Source organism: Pavona decussata, unplaced genomic scaffold, assembly GCF_977016875.1.
Source record: "Pavona decussata unplaced genomic scaffold, jaPavDecu1.1 SCAFFOLD_37, whole genome shotgun sequence".
Classification (NCBI taxonomy): domain Eukaryota; kingdom Metazoa; phylum Cnidaria; class Anthozoa; order Scleractinia; family Agariciidae; genus Pavona; species Pavona decussata.
This window is the reverse complement of record NW_028145459.1, coordinates 3,260,001-3,281,337: the sequence shown is the minus strand read 5'-3', so window position 1 is coordinate 3,281,337 and position 21,337 is coordinate 3,260,001. Positions and strand designations below refer to the sequence as shown.

Genomic DNA, 21,337 nt, shown 5'->3' with positions numbered 1-21,337 from the left:
GCTTTTGGGGTTGATTAGTGTACGAACACTACATGCACTAGTTAGCGCTAGTCTCTCCGCATGCGTCTATCTCCTTCCTGCGGGAGGTGTCTCCTGGGCATTCTCGACCCCAGAGCCACTCGGCTTTGCCTACGTCATCCGCCAAGGTTCCTTCCCGCCGTCAGTCATGCGCAATAGGGAAGAGCTCTGGAGTCGACAATGGTCTCCCGGGTTTACGAAGCCTTTATCCTAAATCCTATTTCTTAACATGTACAGTAGTCAATGTTGGTATAACAATAGGCTTATGTCGAGATAAAATTCTTAGGATACATCTAAAACTTGCGAGGCTATCGTGAATCCGGTCCCGGCATGCTTCCCATGCTTGGGCTTGAGTGTTTTCACATGACGTCACGGCGGCCATGTTGGTGTCCCAAAACAAAGAAATGGCGGCCATGTTGGTGTCCCAAACTAAACCTCTGGGAATTGAACTCTATTTTTATGCAAATACTTTCTTTTGTTTCAGTAAACCAATATGGCCGGTAGTCACGTGAATGAAACGCTCTATAACGTATTCTTATCAATAACTATTTACTAAGGCAAAGACAAGTGAAAAGCTAACGACAAAAACTGACGTTTCTTGACAATGGCGTCATGATGTCTTCGAAACGTCCATTTTTGTCGTTAGGTTTTACTTGTCTTTAAAATGTATTTCCAAGACACCAAGCTAAGTACTTAACTGAGTTTTTATTTTAAAAACGTTATACAGTGTGCCGACAATTACTTTTGTTGTCATATGAATTAATTTACTGTTGAAAATAAGCTGTTCATTTACACAATTATTGATGACACTCGTCTATATACAGTAAATTATTTTAATATAAAATCTGAGAGAGCGGGAAATTAAAACTTAAACAAAAATGCAGCACGTAACAAAAACTGGTTCAATGTTCCGCGCTGCGTTACACTCCGCAGACGAGTCTTAAGCAAAGACTCAATTAGCGAGAAACCTGTCTTCGGAAGGTAAACGAAAATTTGGAAAGAGAGCTTGCACATTAATTTTTAACCGTTGTACGACCACGTAACGCCATCTACTGTGTTTTCCTCTGAACTTCTAAGAAGATTTTTTTAAAAGATTATTTTTAGCCACGCCGGCCGTGATTCCCACGTAGAACATAACAATAATAATAATTCTGTTTCTGTGGCTCTTGCATCGTCTACATTGCAGCGTCGCTAACCATGACGTATCTTTCTCTCAGTAACTCCTTGTAAGTACCCAATCTATCAAACACTCGAAAGTGTTTCATCCGATTTCCAATCATCCAGAGTGGTTTGAAAAAACGAGGCGCAGTCTAGTTTTCTAAATCCACTCCGAGTGAAACACTCTTTCGAGTGTTTGATATAGTTTCTCAAAAGTATTAATAAATCTTGGAGAAATTCAAAACAAAAGTTCACCAAATTTGAAAATTTGAAATTTCACCGAGTTTGAAAAGCAAAATTGAACAACTTCAGCATTTAAATAAATCTTCACAATCAATATTTTCCTTCCAATTCTTGAGACTCGTGCTAGCTCTTTTTCCCGTTCACCTTCAAACCTGCGAGAAGTTGATTGTAGGTTAAGAGTGTGGCGAAATCGGCCGTTTGTTACGACTGTTTGAACCTTTCCTTCCAAGAATCAAAAACCACACAAATCAGTCCTAACCTTTGAAACTGTGGATGAAAAGATTGGGACTATCTAGTGGCCTAATCATTTCTCTTTTTTAAGTTAAGAAATTTATAAAATTTGCCAGTATGTTACAACTTACAGAGCTTACACGCAGTGCGCAGTTGGGTTGTGTTGAAGCTATGTAAAATGTTTCAAAATGATTACAAAAGTAGTTGCAAGATTTCTGCTGGTAGTTACCAGGAGCAAGCCACGCCGTATGCAAAATCGTTCGTTGGTTTCGTTGGTTTGCCCCTATTTATTTCTCTTTTTTATTCATAAAACTTTATCAACTTTATACATTATAGCTTGCAAAAAGTAGTTGTTAGATTACTGTTGCACGCCCTATGGAAATTCGGATAGTAACTCTTATTGCTGTTTTGGACGGCATTTTGCGGGATAGGTAAGCACGTCGGAAATAACCCTCGATTGAACAATCAAAGCCAAAACTAAAAAACTCTTCAATCTACGAACTTACGAAGCAAAAGGTCTTGTTGGCTGAATTTGAAGGACGTTATTAGAAAGCGCCTAATTTCCGTTAGCATTTTCCATTCGTGTCTATATTTTTCTTTTCTCCTTTTTTACCCAGAAACAACAACAAAAAAATCGACACAAGGGAATGCTAAATTATACACGGGACTGCAGGCTTAGCAGCATAGCAACATTTCTCAAATTCGTTGGTAAATTGACTTTGCATTTCAAACGTTTTTCGGTTTGACGTGTTCACCTGGCGTCCAAAACAGCAACAAGATCCATAAACCGTTATTATAATCGTTCTAAAAAAAATTTAACACTATAATATAATGAAAGAAAAACAATCTATTTCATTACTTTCACTGCTCACACGTTTCCTGTTTGTTTGTTTGTTTTTTCCCTTTCTTTCTTTTGTCGATGTCAATTAATGAAAATGAATCTTTCTTTCATTCCTTTCATTAAGATACTCTCCCGCTCTCATCCATCCATGCATGTTTTCTCTTTCTCGCTCTTTCAATGTAGTGAAACCCCGCCTTACGACCACCTCGTTATTACGACCACTTGATTGTGCCCTGAACGAATTGAAAGTCCAGTCATTTCCTTATTAGTTTTACAACCTCGCTATATCTTCACGGCCCGGAGGTGGTCGTATTGACGGGGTTCCACTGTATAATTCTCCTAAGTAATGATTCTACATTGTTCTGTAGTATTAAGATTGCATCCCGATAGGACTGGAGGGATAGGGTGGGGGCAGAAATAGAGGGAGGGTGGGAGGGGATGAAGGAATATGTTGAGACGGCTTCTAAAGGAAAACGTTTGATTACGAAACCTTCTTCTTTGCACGACTTGATAAACTCCATCTTGTACTATACCATATCCGTCCATACTGTGTATCTTCTTTGTTCTTTCAAGTTAACGCTTGGCTTATCTCAGTAGTTACATGACTGTACAGAGTAGTGGATCATATAAGTCTTTCTTGTGGAGGGGGTTTAAGCATGGCGTCCAGTTCCACCCGCCCCGCATCCCCCTCCTCTTTACTAGGGCTGTATGTACCGTTAGATGCTCGTTTCCTTAGCAGCAGAACAAGTAAAACTAAGAACAAAATAGCAAGAATGCTCGCTACTATCACTCCACCAATGAGAAGAGGTGAAGGATCAGACCGTTGGCCCCCTGTTGGTCCAATCGATGTCTGACACCGCTCTCCAGTGAAATCCTCTGTGCACGCACAAGAGAAGTTCCCATACTCTTCAAAAACGTTACAAGCACCACCATTCAAGCACGGATTAGCCACGCAAGGATGTTCAAACTGGCATTCCTTTCCCACCCAGTCGGGGCTACAATCGCACTTGAAGGCGTCGGGTAAAGTCTCACATGTACCGCCATGCTGACAAGGATTGGACTCACATTTGTTAATGAGTTCACTACAGTTGATACCTTTATATCCCAGATTGCACTCACAAAGGTAACTATCCATTAACGGGATACAAGGCCCATGAACGCACGGATCAGGAATGCAGTTTGCCAAACGCCCACTACAGTTCCGATTACCGAACCCTTCCGTACAGTTGCATAAATACTTCCCTTGTGTGTTCAAGTTCACACAAGTGGCGTTGTTTCTGCAGGGGTCTGGTGAACAGTAATCTGTAACATTCTCGCAGTTTCGACCGTAATACCCTAATGCGCATGTGCAAGTGTAGTTAATTACAGGGTAGTTGATGGCGTGGCATGTTGCTCCATTCTTGCAAGGCTGACTGTAGCACGGTTTGAAGATAGTACAGTTCTCTCCTTCGTAGTCGGGTGTGCAGTTGCAGCGGTACTTGTCATACGCTAACCTCTCACACGTAGCATTGTTCTTGCAAGGTTCTTCTTCGCACAGGTCTATTTTCTTTTCGCATTGGTTTCCAGTATAATCCACGGTGCAATCACACTTGTAGCCCGGGAAAACAGTGGAGTTGACATGGCTATCAATACATGTGCCATTGTTAAAACACGGCCTATCATCACATTCACGAATATCAAACTCACATGTTGTACCATTGTAGCCCTCAGGACAAGAACAACTGAAACTAGTGGCGTTATCCGAACAATTTCCGTTGTTCTCGCAAGGACTTAAAAGCTCGCAGGTCATAGAAGGATCATGCTGACAGAGATTGCCAAAATATCCCTGCTTGCAATCACACGTAAAGTTCCCTACAGTGTTGTTACAAGCGAATGTTCCAGTAGCATTGCACGGCCCGTAAGGCGCCTTCGACGCGCATTCATCGATGTCCAACTCACAGAATGTTCCGTTAAACCCACTCAGACACGAACAGTTGTACGAATCAACACCATCATTACAAGTGGAATTGTTAGTACAGTTATTGACTGCACAATCATCTATGTCTGTTTCACAGTTTCGTCCAGTGTAACCCTGAACACATGTACAAGTATAGTTGAGATGTAACTCGGTGCAGTTTGCTCCGTTCTTGCACGGATTAGGGACACATTCCTTGGTGTCTCGCCCGCACTGCTTTCCTTCAAACCCTGGAGTACAGTTACACTGAAACATGTCATAACCGACGTCACTTACTTGACTCTGATTGGTCGAAAAGTCTACGTGCGTCAAGTTAAAACACGTGCCATTCACGCACGGAGAGTGTGCGCATGTCATGTTTGCTGTCATGTTACAAACCTTTCCCGCCCATCCTTCTGGGCACGCGCAAGTGAAGAGGTTCCAAACATCACCACACACACCCCGCACACAGGGCTTAAGGGAGCAGACATCGTCACTATGGCAACCGAGTTTCACTCCGCTGGTGCTGACATTAAAGTGAGGCTTTAAAGGTGTCACGTGACTTACGTTTAAGGTACTGTTGTAGTAGTCAGCAAATGGTAGCAGCAGTCCTCCAATGCGAATGTTATCTAAGCAGCCTTTGAACACGGACTTGCCAACCTTCACTGGATATTGCTGTAATAAGCTCGTTATGTCTCCGTTTAGGGGTCTAGATGAATTAAAAGCTGCGGAGCCATCTACATTCACATAGCTCTGATTATTTGTGATGTTGAACACGACATTGTGCCACTGGCCATTATTAACAACAGCATCTGTAAGCAAGAAAGATAAGGTTATCGTGCAAATTCATACTGTCTAGACAACCCATGCATCTCTTCTTTTTCTCTCTTCTGAAAATGACCAGTTACAATGCCCATGTCGTAATTTAATTTCGTTAAGTGGTTAGGTCTTGAGGTAATTCTCTAGAAATAAAACTAGATATTCACTATCACGCACTGTATCGAAAACGTATTATAAAAAAGAAGAAGAAGCTACAATGCCGGCGAAATAAAAAACAATAGGCCATTTCCGAGTTGCTGTGAACCTCATTATGAAAGCGAAGCTAAGTGCAAAAGCTTTTTACTTGGGCGGAGCGCCAAGTTATAAAATAGGATTTCTTCGTCTACGCCAAAACGCAGTGATCTACTGCGCGTGCGCTACATGTTGGCCGAGTCTGCGAGTCTGCATGTATTCATCATAAGCCGCCATTACGGGACAAGAAACAAGGACGTAAAATCAACACAACGAATATCGTATTCTTAAAAGAAAACAGCTAGTATGTGTGTTGTCTGCTAACTCCTTCCATTGAACAAAACTAAGGGGCAACTTTCCTTTCAGGACGGATATTTTCCAAAAGTTCGACTTCAATTAACCTCAGACGCTCTTTTGGCTCTTCTCGATAAATCCCCATTCGGTGTGAAACGTAATCGATAAGATCAGGCCATAAACACTGAATTTACATACAGCCGAGCAAAAAATTTCATTTCTCTGGCCGCAATTTAAAAAAGAAAACGTTCAATTAACTTTAAAGATTCAAGACCATTCCATGGGTGAAAGGCTTAGGGTAAAGTAGGAAACTGAAACTAAAGCTTCGAAAATAGATTTCATTCGGGGTCCAGTGTGAGCGATAAGATCTATTCACCAGAACAAATGTAAACACTGAAAGTTTGCTAATGCACAGTGTCAATCAACGCTTGACGAATTAATTTCTTTATTTACGTTCACTTGGATAAAACCAAAATGTGATCCTCACGGGAAAACAGGGAAAAAGGTGAACGCACGGGCACGCCAAATTGACACGCTAAACGTAGAATCTGAAAAAAAAACCTTTCCTTCGGAGTCGAGTGATAGCGATAAGATCGATTCATTGGAACAAACGTAAACGCCGGAAATTTGCATATTCATACCAACAACAACTGAGTACCGCAACGCTAAACGCATTTTTATTTTTACGTTGGATAAAGCCAAAATAGCAACTTTAGCACCCGGGCTTTAGCAAAACTGAAAGCCCCTTCCGATGTTACAAAACGTTGAAAGAAGCCGTCGTTTGGATGCAGAAAGGAATTGCCACGCTGAAAACACCGGGAAGAAATCAATCGTTCACGTGTATCAAGTTTCATCCGGCGACGCGGCATTCAGAAAGAAAATATTTTCGGTGGTTCTTGGAAGGAAAACTGGACGGTTTCTGCTTGTTGTTCAATCGCCACGGGAGCTGCAGTGTCTTTCCACTTTATAAACCGAGCTTCTTTCATTTAAAGCCCTTTTAAATCCTGGAAACACTCTGTTTTGTGTCATGATATTTTGTCCATTGGCAATCACGCAAAACCACTAAAAGAATGAACGTACCCTTCGACCTTTGCGTTACTTTCCAGTGCGAGTGAAGTTTATTTCCTTTTTTGCGTGTTTAATAAACAAATAACTGTAGACATAATTTGAAATAGTTCATTCTTTGGTCACTCACAGAGCGCTTTGATTTTGTCATTAAAGTTCTGTCCTATTCCAGTGATCATGAAATACATTCGTTGAGTTAACTTTCTGTAAATCGGATGTTCTGTGAGGTTTGTGTTATCCGCACGCGTCCCATATAGAACGCATGTCTTTTTGCACGCGTGTGATATTGCACATTCTGCGTGACATTTTGGAAGCTGGAACATCTCTCACAGAAAGCCCAGAAAAAAAGGGTATCAAGGTGGAAAGGTATTCGCACAAATACCCCTCTGTCGCCAAAATTCATCATTACCACTGGAACCGCAAATACTCCTTTGTCGCTAAAATCCATCATTATCTTAGATGCACCTCATGGTTACAAAATCCGACGTGTTTTGTAGTATTAAAGAGAGTAACGTTTTATTTTGTTTGCGTGACATTTTCGGTCGAACTACATCACGTTTATCGCAAATATGATGCCTTAGACTCTCAGCGAATCTTTTATCGTTCACCTGTCACCAAAGACTGAACTTACGTACATGCTGAGATACTCCTAATACAACGGCGCCCAAGTAAACGCTCCCACAGCGTCTTGTTATTTGAAAATTAGTTTTGTTTGAATATGAATGAAATTAATTTTCATAATAAAAACTTTGCACTTAGCCTCGCTTTCAGAATTAGGTTCACAGCAACTCGGAAATGGCCTATTTGAAACTTATACCAAAATATTTCAATCAATCAATTATTGATTGATTGATTGATTGATTGATTGATCATAACTTGTAAAGGTTTTCTATCGCATGAATATACAATGCAGCTTCTAAGAAAAATTAAGGCCTTACTACAGTTAAGATAAACAATTCGTGCTGTTTGGTCGGAAGCTATTGACACAGAGAGAGAATAGAACTTGTAATATAAAGGTAGTCGATGTACATTTCCCAAAGGAGAAACGTCGTGGCGACAGCACACGAGCAATGGGCAAGTTCAACAGTACACTATCATTCATTTTTAAAAGCAGGGTGGGGAATTGCTAGGCTCACTGTTTTTGTGGGGTGGACAAGGTTTGTCTTACCTGAAAAAACTATTCCAGTTTCTGCCTGTAATGCGTAACGGACGTAAACTCGACCATTGCTAAGTTCCATCTTGAAGAAGTCATTTGGGCCTCCGTTTATTTCAATCAACACAGTTGAGAGTTGCCTTGTACGCATTCTCAGAGACACAGCCATGGTTACATTAGCGCTTGAAGTAAATATGAACTCTGCACTGCTTAAGCTGCCATTCAAAGTAACAGGATGGACACCTGTCAATCAGACAAGGTAAACATCAGACAGATCTTCAATAATGCGGTTCTAACTTTTGAGTCGGTGGATAAAACCATTGTAAGGGACTATTCAAACAGAACCTTCCTATGGTTCTCTTAATCATGATGTAGATGGTGGTTCTAACTTTTGAGTGTATGGATATGATCCTCTGTGACCATTTAAATGAAAGCTACTGAGGAGTACTTTCCTTAGGTGCTGTCTATTATGCTGTACAAGGAGGACTTATGGATAAAATGCTACAGTGTGACAAATAACCCGCAAATGAAAGCTAAATACAAGGAACAGTACACTTTGCCTCGGAAATATTTGTTATGTTTTGTTTTATCAACAGAGTTGATAAGGTAAGATTTGGCTACCATAAAGACATTCCAGTAATGACATCTCGAGTGTTAGCCCGTTAGCGACGAAGGGTTAACGTTTCAAATTTAAGGCGTCAGCACTCGAATCTCTTTACAGTGGTCAAATTACTTTATCACCTCTGTTTATAAAACCAAACATTTGTTTTTTCTCTCCCACCTACGTAGTACCACAGTTTCTTTGGAAACGAACCCCTTAACTATTTTTTTATGGTGCTCAAGGTCGTTCTAAGTTTTATGTCCGTGGATAAACGTCAGAGTGAAAACATACTTACCTGTACACGTAGAACTGTTTATGGTTCTATTGTTTACGCCTGAGGATTAAATCCTATTGTGAAACCAGCTGAATACAGATTGGTTTCTCGACCATTAAAATGAAAGCTACTACCGATTACTTTCCTGTCATAACATCCTATTGCGTAAATATTCATAGGAAACCTATCTATAGTAGTGACTTCCTCCGGTAATTAACTTGCGGTTTGTGGGTGAAATTCCAGTGTGTGAACATTCACATGACAGCTGTTGGACGATGTTTTGTACGTGTTAAGTGACTTTTCTGTAGCGCTTTTAAGAGCTTAAAAGAGAACTTCTCAGCCACTTACACTCATAGTTTTCACCCACGTCTCTGCAGGTTGTATTGGCAGGACACTGATTAACCAAGGAGCAGCCGTACAGTGCACAGTCCAACCCACCATAGCGTGGTTTACAGTCGCACTCATACTTGTTCCACAAATCTTTGCAGAAGCCTCCATCGCCACATGGCGCTGATCGACAAACGTTCATCCCCTTACAGCCTTCACCCAGATGACCACGAGCAATTAACGGATAACGCTCGGCGGAAAACGACGAAGGATCATTGAAACCAAAATCAAACATCTTGTTATTTAGTCGAATGTCCTGCAGACAGCCTCGAAATGGAGCTTTAATAAGAAACGCATCTTGGTACTGGGAAAAGTCATCAACTCCACCAATGTAAGTAACAGTCAAATTGATATTTTTCCCTCCCGTTGGACTCGCGCTCTGGCTGAAATTATCAAAGCGTAACTCACTTTCTAAAACTTCAACAGAGTGCCAGTTGCCATCACTAACAATCTCACTTCCATTGACAGTTAAATTTGAATTCACGTTACCTAACTTTACTTGGACAACCAAGGATCCTTCATGAATAACAACAGCAATATAATTTCTCTTACTATCCGCCATAAAAACTACAAGCCCGCTCACTTCTCGCGTTCGGATGAAGAATGATAGTTCTCCACTGGCGCCAAAACTTGTATCATTAGTGAGGAATTTAGTGAAGCTCCCATTGTTCCTGCTTTCTATATCACGACGCCGTCTGGTGCTAGCAACGTTTAAGGGCTCAGTTGCTCCAAAAGTTCCTGGAATCAAACCTACAAGGAAAATATAAACGAAAAACATGTTGAAAACCATCCCAGAAAAATAATACTCCTTTAAAATATGTTTCTGATAAATTTAGTCGAGACGGAGTCAAGAGATTGACGTAGTCCAATATAGCAAATACTAAGGCAATATCACTAATTATTTACCAGCTTCCGATTTTGGCGATAATCGAACGCTAAAAATAACCCGCATATCACATAAAATTCATTTGAATTGCAAATGCTTCCTCAAAATCAGTTCAACATTTATTTAAATCTTACCACAATAAAGGGTTTCCAAAGTTTTTTTTTTTATTAATTTATTGGGGGGGGGGGGGGGGGTCTTAGTTCGAACCAATTAGTCCGAAATGTTGGACAACGCGAAGAAGTTAACGCAAAATGCAGGGTGTTGCTCAAAACAGCGTTGCTAGCGAAAGAATATTGCCGTCGTACGACAAGGAAAACCAATCTCGAGATTAATGAAAGTTCTCATTAACTTTGACGGCGTTGTCATCAAGAATATGCTGTCAGACCAGCTTTGTTGAGTAACCGGGTCAGATTAAATAAGTTTAGGGACGTTAAATGGAAACCATTTCGGAAACCGAAAATAAGTAGATTCGCAAATTAAAACTTTATATTTCACGAGACGTTGGATTATCGTTTAGGACATAAGATTACTCACTCGTATTGCATTGTGGGCCGATCCAGCGCCGCGCACACTCACACCTGTACTTGATCCATTCATCAACACACTTGCCATGCGCACAAGGGTTGGACCCACACACCTCCTGGCGTGGACACCCAGTAGTGGTGTTTACTAACAGCACCTTTGTGTCCGTGGGAATGACTGTGTGTCTGTCCAATATCACATCTTGAATGCAGCCAGTGAAATTATACAAGGCGCTGCCATCGTAACTTGGAGTAAAAGGAGACCCGCCAAGGTGTAGGTCTGTTATGTTTACTTGCTGGTGTAGAGGCGAAGATGCTTCGCAGTGTTGACCACAAGACGAGTTATCCAATGTCATGTTCACAGAGGCTCCAGATATGTTGATATGAACTGTGTGCCAAAGCCCATTGTTAAGGTTAGCTGTCTGTCCTGCTGAAAGTTTAGCCACTCCGTTGTAAAATACCACAGTGACATTTCCTTTATCTAGAAACACAAGGAAATTGTTCCTCGAATCAGCAGCCAGCAGACCATTGCTTAGAGTTGTCCTAAACTGAAACGAGAGTTCAAACGGTGATCTGTTCAGTTGGATCTTCATGAAGGATGAGCCACTGAATCCAACTGTTGTGATGTTTTGACAGTGCGAGCCTGCAAACCCGGGGGCGCATTCACAAGTGTAGTTGAAGTATTGTGGTTGTAGTTTACAAGTGCCATTGTTGAAGCAGGGATTGTTAGGTTTGCAGGATGTTATCTTGGTCTCACAGATTTTCCCAGTGTAGTTTAAAGGGCAATTGCATTTGAAATCAGCTATCAAATCGTCACACGTTCCGTTGATGCAAGGATTGGGATCGCATTCGTTTATATCCTCAGAACAGTTTTTTCCTGTGTAAAGAAAAACGAAAGCTTGATTAAGCGGTTTAGACCAGAAACCAAACTTACAACCAGAAAACTGGCCTTTTGCTTGTATAAAAAATCAAAGTACTTAGGGACTGTCACTCTACAACAAGTTTAACCAAGAATCGCTTTTACAACCGTTAGCGGCGTGAAAGCAATCAACGATAGCTGTTTAGGAAGTGAAGTGTTCACTGTAAGCACAACTACGTATACCCTGTTTATTTGACACAGGAGTCATATATACGAACTAGTCTTTTATTTTAAAAAGTCAGGTTAATTTCCCTCATTTTAGTGATAAACAGTCAAAAGCTGAAATGAAGGCTACCGAAAATAAAAAGTGTGTCAAAGTCTAACGCCTCAAAACAACAAAAACAATTCATCCTAGTGTAATTTCGGCCAGTAGGTTCTTGGTTTCGAGTAAGTCGCTGAGTTGCCGTGAAAGAAGAATTACTATTTAGAGGTCAGCATCAGAAGTCATTATAACCATGATATCTAACAGCATCGGATGTGGTATAGCATACTAAATAATAATTATTCGAGCGGCAATGATCAATAATTGTCTTAGTTCTCGCCATATTACTCTGTCTTTAATTATTTTAATTTGTGAAACATGACTTCGTCTACTAGCTTATGTTTTAAGGGGAAACTTGAAAATACTGTAAGTCGTGTGGAAATGAAAGTAAAATCAACAAATGGGCTGAAATTGATAGGAATAATAACATTCTCAAAAGAAGATTTAATGATCGGTGCTTCAAAGAAGTATGAAATGAAACTATCAATAAAACGACATGCCCCGAATAACTACATCAAACTATTTGATTTGTTTAGGCATCTAAAAGTATATCACCTTCAAATCCAGGAGAGCAGGAACAGTTGTAGTCATTAATCAAATCGTTGCAGGTTCCATTTACACAAGGATTCAACAATTTACATTCATCGATATCAGTGGAACAGTTTCTGTCTGTATAACCAGGCACACATTCGCAGTTGTATGAACCATCCGTGTTAGTGCAGTTTGCACCATTCTGACAGACTCCAAGGGTGCACTCATTGATGTCCTCATCACAGTATTGTCCTCTCCAGCCAGGTGCACATGTGCAGTTGAAGTAATAAACATGATCGTGGCATGTTGCACCATTTTTGCACGGTGAACTTGCACAGTCATCGATATTTTTCTCACACTCGAAACCTGGAATAAACAGAAACAAATTGGAACGTCTGATTATAAACCACCACTGAGCTTCTGGAAGTAGCGCTATACATATGAATGCTAATATCATCATCATTATTATTGCATCCTATTTCTGCGTCCAGTAGGGGGGTGTCCGACCCATGGACATGAGGCACTATTGGAAAGATGATACTTAATATTAACAGTACTCGGCCCAATATATGGGCTGTTCTAGGTCGAGTGATCCTTGGCCCTTTACAAATTTTAATTTTGGCTGTTAAACTTCTCCACACCTTTCTTGACAAGCCCTAGAGCTCCTATTACTATTGGTGTTGTTTTGGTCTTCATACCCTATACCCTACTTATTTCTCTCTCCAGATAATTGTACTTCAACTGCTTGTCTTCGCTGATTACTAAGAGGAAAGGAGGAAGGAAGGGAGGGATAGAGAGAGGGAGGGAGGGAGGGAGGGAGGGAGGAAGAAAGGAAGGAAGGAAGGGGTTTGAATGTAATTTTTCCTCTGCGTTTCCTTTTACGTTTCATGCTAAAGAACACACGTACACATAAAAAAATGTCAACTTATAAAAATAGTTTTCAGAGTGAAGTCTTTTGAAAATGTAAATTTTGCTGTAGGTGATGTAATCTTATGCCTGGCTTGATTAGTATTTTGTGGTACTTGGGGGTGGAAGAGATCTTGTGTCGGCGTAAGATTTGAAAACAACCATTAATGTTAAAGATATGAGATGTTGTGTTTTTAGCCTGGTGAGTAAATGATAGATTAATTTTTCAATAAGTGACACAGGCATAGTTGGAAAAAGGAAATCCGAGTTCTCCCCATTGAATGAAAAATTCATCTATCATCCATAAATGTTGCTGTTATTGTTCCTTACAAGTTTAGTGAACGATTAAGATATTCTGTTATTAACATACCTTGGAATCCATTTTCGCACAGGCACTTATATCCTCTTTGCCCACAATTCCGTGTTGAAGCATCGAAATTGATGCAAAAACCTTGGCCAATGTTAACGTTACAGAAGCTTTTATTTGAGCATTCATTGACGTCTGTTTCACAATGTTCACCTGTGAATCGTTGATCACAGTTGCAGCGGTATGACCCAGGAGAATTGGTACACGATCCACAATTGCAGGGATGTGGACCTGGCAATACAAATCACGCACAATCGGTACAAGACTACACTGAACCTCAAGCTACATGAAATTAACTTCACTACCTTTGATAACTGGGGCAAATTTTAGGAAATAAGATACTATAGCAACTAGAATCATGCGCCAATATAAGTGTTATGGGTCAGAAATGTATTAAATGTGTTCAAGAGAATTCAGTGTTGAACGTCGTGAGTATAAACGCACTCGTAAGATATCTGTAGACCTCAGTTAAAACACTTAAGAGCATTCTCGGTAGTTCATTAATTCTACACGCCACCCTTTGGTTGCTTGTGTCGTCACAGTTTCCAAGTAATTGTTCGCTTTTTCTGCGTTATCGTTGTACATTCCGTTTTATTTTCGTTTCAGTTAATTTAACTAACAATTTACGTAACTTGATGTTCCCTTCTTTGTTTGCACTGTTCACGTTTTTCCTTTTTTTTTTCTTTCTTTTTTCTTAAGTTTCCACTTTTGTGTTCGTGTGTGTTATCACTGTTTACTTGTGCGTGGCCTTTTTGGGCCACCGTACTGGTGTAACAGTAGAGTAGCAAAACTTTTGATCACCTCTTAGTGGAAGTGCGACACTAGATCAAATGTGAGCTACCGACTGAGAGCAGTACTTTATGCTCGCTAACTGTTGACTTCGTTTTATACTAATATTGTTCAGAAAGACGTCATAAAATTGGAGTTCAGACAAAAATAGGATGGCCCTTTAAGTATTTGTTTTATACTAAGGTACAAAGTGGTCATAACCTCGAATCTTTGAATAAAAATGTTACCACTTTCAATGATTATGAAAGATACCTGATTAAGGTTACCCTGTACCTTCAGAGGTGTCTTCAGAGGTGTCTCGTGTCCAAGCGATGTAGCGCGCCCGGTTTAAACTGTAGATACCTGAACCCTCATATCAAATTAAAGCTTATAGAACTGGCTATCCAACTAAACCAAGAATTTTGAAATAAAATGAATTGCCGAATTATTAGCGCTGTTTTCTCGAATAAATTTTTTTCACTTGGAGGAGCCACTTCAAAGAGCTAAAACTCAAAACGGATTTTGTTCGCTTGCCTTCAAATTTGGACAGTAGCTAGTTTAACATATAAAAAACAAAAACTCGTGTCTGCGAATTTTTTCTTTCAAAATATTTTTTCTCCGAGAGCGATTTTTGTACGATTACCCCACATTTTTTTCACCCTATTTCGAAAATGCTCTATAACTTTTCACTGCGATTGAATATGGCAAAACGCAGACACGTTAGTTTTTTTAGCGCTTTGGGTCCGGAAACTGAGGAGCAAATTAAATTAGCAAAAAACAAAATTCACTTTGACTTGTAGCTTTAATAAGGCGATTCGGACGCTCGCAATTAGAGGTCGTGAAAAATTCGACAATTCATTTTATGTCAAAATTCTTGGTATAGTTTGATAGCCAGCTCTATAAGCTTTAATTTGATATAAGGGTTTAGGTATCTACAGTTTAAGTTTAAACTGGACGCGCTACATCGCTTAAACGCGAGACACCTCTAAAGGTACCGGGTAACCTTAAGCTAATCATGGGTTAACGTGAACATTGATTAGAGTTCAATTACCAATCAGTTCCCTCTGACGAAGGGCTAACGTTAGAAACGTAAGCACTCGAATCTCTTTAAGGTAACCAAATTACCTTATCAACTCTGTTGGTAAAACCGCCACCAACCCAACACCACAGTTTCTTTAGAAATTAACCCCTTACCAATCAATAAAAATTTTTCCAAAGGATTGTTGTCCCTCAAGTTTGTCTTAGACTTTTCTTCACCGTTTCAATTTAAACATTTTTAATGATCGAGAGTTCTGAAAACCTCGGTTAACTTTTAATCGTGAATTAACGCTTTCAAACAAGAGGACCTAGTTCATTAATCAATATTTTACAGTCTAGTTACCAGTTAGTTACCAGCCCGTGAGACGTGACTCTCGTGTGTATGTACTTTGTGAAACGAACTACATGTACATTCTTTTGGATTGTTGCGTTCAGGTTCCCTTAAGAGTAAAAGAAGAAAGCAGTTCACTTACTATCGCATTCATTAACGTCGCTGTCACATTTCTGGCCAGTGTAACCTGGATTACAACTGCAAGTGTAATCGTCAATGCCATCAATACACGTCCCATTGTTGCATCCATCTGACGGACAGTCATTAATATTATTCTCACACAGTGTCCCATTAAATCCTGCCGCACACGAGCAGTTATAGCCGTCGATCATATCAATGCATGTTGCGTTGTTCCGACAAGGGTTGGAATCACACTCTTTGATCTCCAAGTGACAGAACTCTCCATAATACCCGGCTTCACACTGACATGTGTAATTATTTACACCATCAATGCAGGTAGCATTTGACACACATGAGTCATTTTTGCAGTCGTTAATATTGACTGAGCAGTTTATTCCCTCAAATCCAGAAAAACAGGTGCAGTTATAAGAGTCTCCAACAAAGGAACAATTGCCACTGTTACCACAGGGGTTAGGATGACAAGCGTCACGCAATTTGTCACAGTCATCGCCATAAAATTCTGCAGGACAATAACAGGTACGCTGATTGACACCATCAATACATGTGGCATTGTTTTGACAAGGGTTGATGGTACAGTCGTCGATATTTATTTCACAGGTATGTCCAGTGAAGCCTGTTGTACAGTTGCACGTGAAGTTGTTGAACTTGTCGTTACAAGTGCCATTGTGTAGACATGGCGACGAAAGACATTCATTTGTTTCACTTTCACATCTATACAAAATAATGCAAAGAAACAAGACAAAGAAAATTTTGTTACATTATTTGAGCTAAGAGGTTATATTATTCAACAAATTATAACAATTATAGAAGTAACAAACAAATTGTATTGCATAAGATCACCACCGTGCCTTTGGGCTTTAAAGTGCCACACTAAATCAAGAATTCAGTTCAAAACATTGAAAAATTGTGTTACTTTCGGTATTTGATATGCCACACTATATGGGAATACTGTAAGGTTATCAGTGTGATTAAAATTCTTGTTCCACACTCTAGTAAGTTACATTGTACTTTCCCAATTTTCAATTTGAAGTTGTACTTTGTTCTAACTTTAACAGTACTAAAACAAGGGAACATGGATAAAGGCTAATACAGTGTGTCCGAGGGGGACGGGACGGTTATAACCACAATATTAGTTTTGTTAACAGGTGGATGGGCCTCTAACCCGGGGGAGGGGGGGGGGGGGGGGGGAGAGGGTCCGAGAGTTGGGCTTATAACCAGGATTATAAACCAGGATTTTAATTTTAAATTAGTGGTAAATTTACATGTAACGCGCTTTTAATGGGTCAGTTATGATAAGCTTATGTGTGAACTCTGACCTTGGTCCTTCATATCCAGGAAGGCAGCTACAGTTGAAGTGATTCACTCCATCAACACAGGTTGCATTATTGAGACAGGTATGGTTAATACAATCGTCCACTGTATCCAGCTCACAATTTGTTCCATTGTAACGTATGGGGCAGGAGCAGTTGTAGGAGTTTATACCATCTGTACAAGTACCTCCATTTTGGCAGGGAGATGAGTCACATTCATTTATATCTGTAGTACAATTTACTCCTGTGTAACCTGCAAGATATGCCACAAATGGCAATACTTAGAATACAGCAAATTTTAACTTAGCAAGACTAGCCTAAAATGGAATTTGAAAGTTGTATTTTGTGGAAGGAGAAAAACTGACAGGAGAGCTTGGACAGAAAACTTGCATGAAAGCCTTATACAAACAAAACATACAACCAACATTATCGCTGTCAAGTTTATTAATGTGTCAAGTGATATAGAGTATAACATATAATTATAGTATATTAAGAACTAATTTGTAGAACAAAAACAAGCGTGGTGCAGTAATCAGGATAAAAGAGTAAAAAAGAGTTAGCCTACATGGCTAGTGAGGCCACAAACTTACCTGCTTTACATTTACAGGTGTAATTATTCACACCATCGACACAGTCTTGGAAGTCACTACATGTGTGTGAACCACAGTCATCAATGTTGTGTTGACAGAGACTCCCATTAAAGCCTGTTGAACAATTGCAGCTATAACCACTTACTTCATCTTGACAAGATCCTAGAAAATAATGATAACACAACACAATGAGTAATAGGCCATTTCCAAGTTCTATTTCAAAATGAGACCAGATGCAAAACCTAAGTAACAAGGATTTAATTACATAACTTAATGAATATAAATGGATAAAAGGCCATTTCCAAGTTCTTTTTACATGTACCTCTGTTTAAAAAATGAGACCGGGTGGAAAACCTTTTCTATGCATATGAATACAAGTTTTACTTTGTCATGCAAATCAAACTCATTTTTATTTGAATGGTTTCAAACCTGGACTAGTTTTCTGTGTAAAGCATGCTTATAAGGTTGAGAGTGGCACAGAACCCAAAAGACCATGTGTTTCCATTAGATGCAACTACAACAACAACAATAATTTATTTCTACTCATGCCTTGGTTACAGCAGGGTTGTAGCTAAGAAATTTGTCTGCCGGTTAGCTGCGAAATTAAGCCGGCTAAAGAAGGCGCGAAGTGCCTTCTGCCGTCGGCGTAGCCGACGGAGGGGTAGGTATGGGAGAGGGTCGCCCCCTCCCATTAGGGGGTATGGGGGGTCTCCTCAGGAAATTTTGAAAATTTTAATTCAATTCGGTGCACTCTGGTGAAATTTAGGGGCTCTTTTATGCAAAAAGAAACGAGGTCAGCTGTGGTGCCGCAGTTTGAAACGTGTGGTACAGAGATTCACCCTGAATTTATTAAAAATTTTCCCCCTCGCTTTTACGTTTCCATATTTCCTTCGTGTGGTTTTCGTTGTTTGGTGTTCCTTGAACTCTCTACCAGGTCTGTTCACTGTGCCCCTAAGGAGAATGACAGACCCTCTGAGCAGACAGTGCTTTGTTTTACTTCAGTTCGTCAATCTATGCTGTTTTCTTAATTCTCTTTTTGGTGAGCTCACTAGAAGAATACCGGTAGTTCTTTATTTGAACACAGTAAAATCCATCAGGAATATAAAAATTAGAAATAACTTAACTGTCCTAAACAAAATTCAAAACCTAACTACAATTAATCTAATCTAACTAAAACCCATTTCTCATGAATGCCGTGTATACTCTAACATTAAAAATGAAAATACGTGCGTAAGATTTTCAATATTTACTCAACATTAAAGTAATGAGAACGAAAGCTACATCGCTTTCGATTCGTTCCGAAAAGATAAGTGCTTTTAAGTTTGCACTAGAATATCAGAAAATTGATTCTTGTAAACGCTTAGAACTACAAACAAAAGAGCTGTCCACACGATCGTTCAGCTGTTCATCCAGTTTCGCGGGTTCGTTCACTCGGTTTCTCGTTCGTTCGTTTTCGCCGGCGAGCACTCGGCGGACCGTTTACGTTTCTGGTTTGTTCAATTGTTCCTCCGTTTGGCCAGTTCTTCTTGCTATTCACGGGCATAAACATGTTATAAACAATAAAATTTAACCAATTAAAAGCTGTATTAAAACATTACGAAGAAGTTCCTTCATGTTTTTTTCTCTGTCATGCTACAGAGAAAGACTTCTCCTTTCTCCGATATGACACAAATACCTGGTAACAAAATCGTTCCCAATCTTTCGCAACGCCTTGAATGGGCTACCAAGCTTCGTGTTGACAAGATGGCGGACGCAGAAAACGAAAAGAGGACACGGTAAACAAGTCCTCAATACAAGACTTTATTTCAATTACTTTATGGCATCGATAGTCAAGGTAGTCAGGAGTTTATTCAACCTTTTCACTTAAAATATATTATTCTAAATCGAACCATTGCTAGTGGGTAACTAAAGAACTGTTCATTGCCCTTTTAACCGAGCGTTTGCCACCCAAAATTCAGCCGGCGATGACCTCTTTCCCAGCCGGCGAATTTCGCCGGCAGCCGGCGCTTAGCGACAACCCTGATTACAGTAATTCTTTTTTAAAAAAAATAGTTAAATTTAAGTTAGAGTACTGGCTGCTTGGAATAACCATGGATGTGCTAGGGGAGCCAGGCAGCCAACTATGATGTAAATAAAATGATGCAGGTGGAACAATGTCCTTTTTCTTGTCATCTATGGAAAATAAAGTCAATTCCGCTCATACTTTTTCCGTGTTATTATAAAAAAAGAATAAATAAATAAAAATGATGACAGTTTTACATGTATATGGATTATACTCTTATAGGTCTACCTCAAAATGATGCCATAAAATGTTCAAAACTTGGCAGTGAAACCACTTGCCTAAGGCTCGTGGTTCCATTTCAGTTTTGAACATTTTATGGTCTATAAGAATATAAACCACAGGAAACCAGTTAATGGTCAATTTAGCCATTTGTCTCACAATGTAATAGATCACAACTTAAGTAACTACATTGTGAAACCAATGATTACTTCATGATCATGCTTTTCTTTGATTTTTTTTTGTGTGAAATGTTTCATTTGATTTCTAATTTGAGAGACTTCCTTTATACTGTTGAGATTTGCTAACTACAGTTATCAGTACATCGCTAGACCTCAAACCCACCATAGAAATCACCAAAGATAAAAAATACGTGCACGTGGTCCAGAATTTAGGAGTCGGCATACATCAGCAAGGGGTTGTTGTAAGATCAGCTTATGAGAAATGAATAAAGGAAATGGCCACCAAAGCTAAAATGCCTTCATGTTAAAACAAATTCTCCCAATTAGTACTAAGAAATATATGGAGAACAGTTAGGAGAATTTGCAAGTTGATAGTCTGGGGTTCTTGTGGTAACTGAGAGTATTGCATACCTCCATTCTGGCAGGGATTGCTACGACAGTCATCAATATTCTGGTAACAGTTCTTTCCATTGAATCCTGCTTGGCAGTCACACTGGTAAGTACCAGCATGGTTTATACAAGTCGCATTAGGATGACAGGGATTATTAGTGTTGCATTCATCAATGTCACTTGAGCATGTTGGTCCATTGTAGCCAGATCCATTACAGTTGCAAGTGTATTTATTGATGCCATCAATACAAGAACCTCCGCCACAAGGAGAGGCTGCACATTCATCTATATTGTCGTTGCAAGTCTTCCCCCTGAATCCTATACAAAAACAATTCAATAATATTAGAAACACATTATTTATTTATCACATGTCCAACCTAATGGCCAGCTCCCATAAAGCTACATGTAACTCTCTATAGCGTAGTGGTAATTGGAAGGTCTACGTTTGACTTCAGGTAGGAGAACTTAAATTTCTTTTTTCCTAGTATGCCTTAATGTCACTTCACCTGAATAACAAATCATGCTCATGATTGACAGTATTCACCAAGCTTATTTATATATACCATCACTGACATTTATTCCACTGCACATAAGCCACACATTGACATTCAAATCCTAGCAGTATACACAGAATATGCAGAGTGTTTGTCACATAAACCTAGCCTAGCTCCCATGAGTCTCCTACAGCTTAGTTGTGGAACATCTGAA

General features: G+C 39.7%; 1 protein-coding gene across 1 annotated transcript in view; it reads right to left on the bottom strand.

The window, feature by feature from the left end:
* Positions 1-704: 704 nt before the first annotated feature.
* The window catches only part of LOC146484075 (uncharacterized), a 29,581-nt gene continuing 8,948 nt past the window's right edge, over positions 705-21,337 (bottom strand). The window contains exons 4-13 of the mRNA XM_085105379.1: positions 20,651-20,947; positions 17,780-17,941; positions 17,196-17,442; positions 15,881-16,590; positions 13,605-13,832; positions 12,353-12,694; positions 10,630-11,493; positions 9,171-9,959; positions 7,963-8,190; positions 705-5,236 (exon numbers count right to left, since the gene is read on the bottom strand). Coding sequence (XP_084961505.1) covers positions 3,114-5,236; positions 7,963-8,190; positions 9,171-9,959; positions 10,630-11,493; positions 12,353-12,694; positions 13,605-13,832; positions 15,881-16,590; positions 17,196-17,442; positions 17,780-17,941; positions 20,651-20,947 — 5,990 coding nt within the window. The 3' untranslated portion in view covers positions 705-3,113. The remainder of the gene's footprint in view (positions 5,237-7,962; positions 8,191-9,170; positions 9,960-10,629; positions 11,494-12,352; positions 12,695-13,604; positions 13,833-15,880; positions 16,591-17,195; positions 17,443-17,779; positions 17,942-20,650; positions 20,948-21,337) is intronic.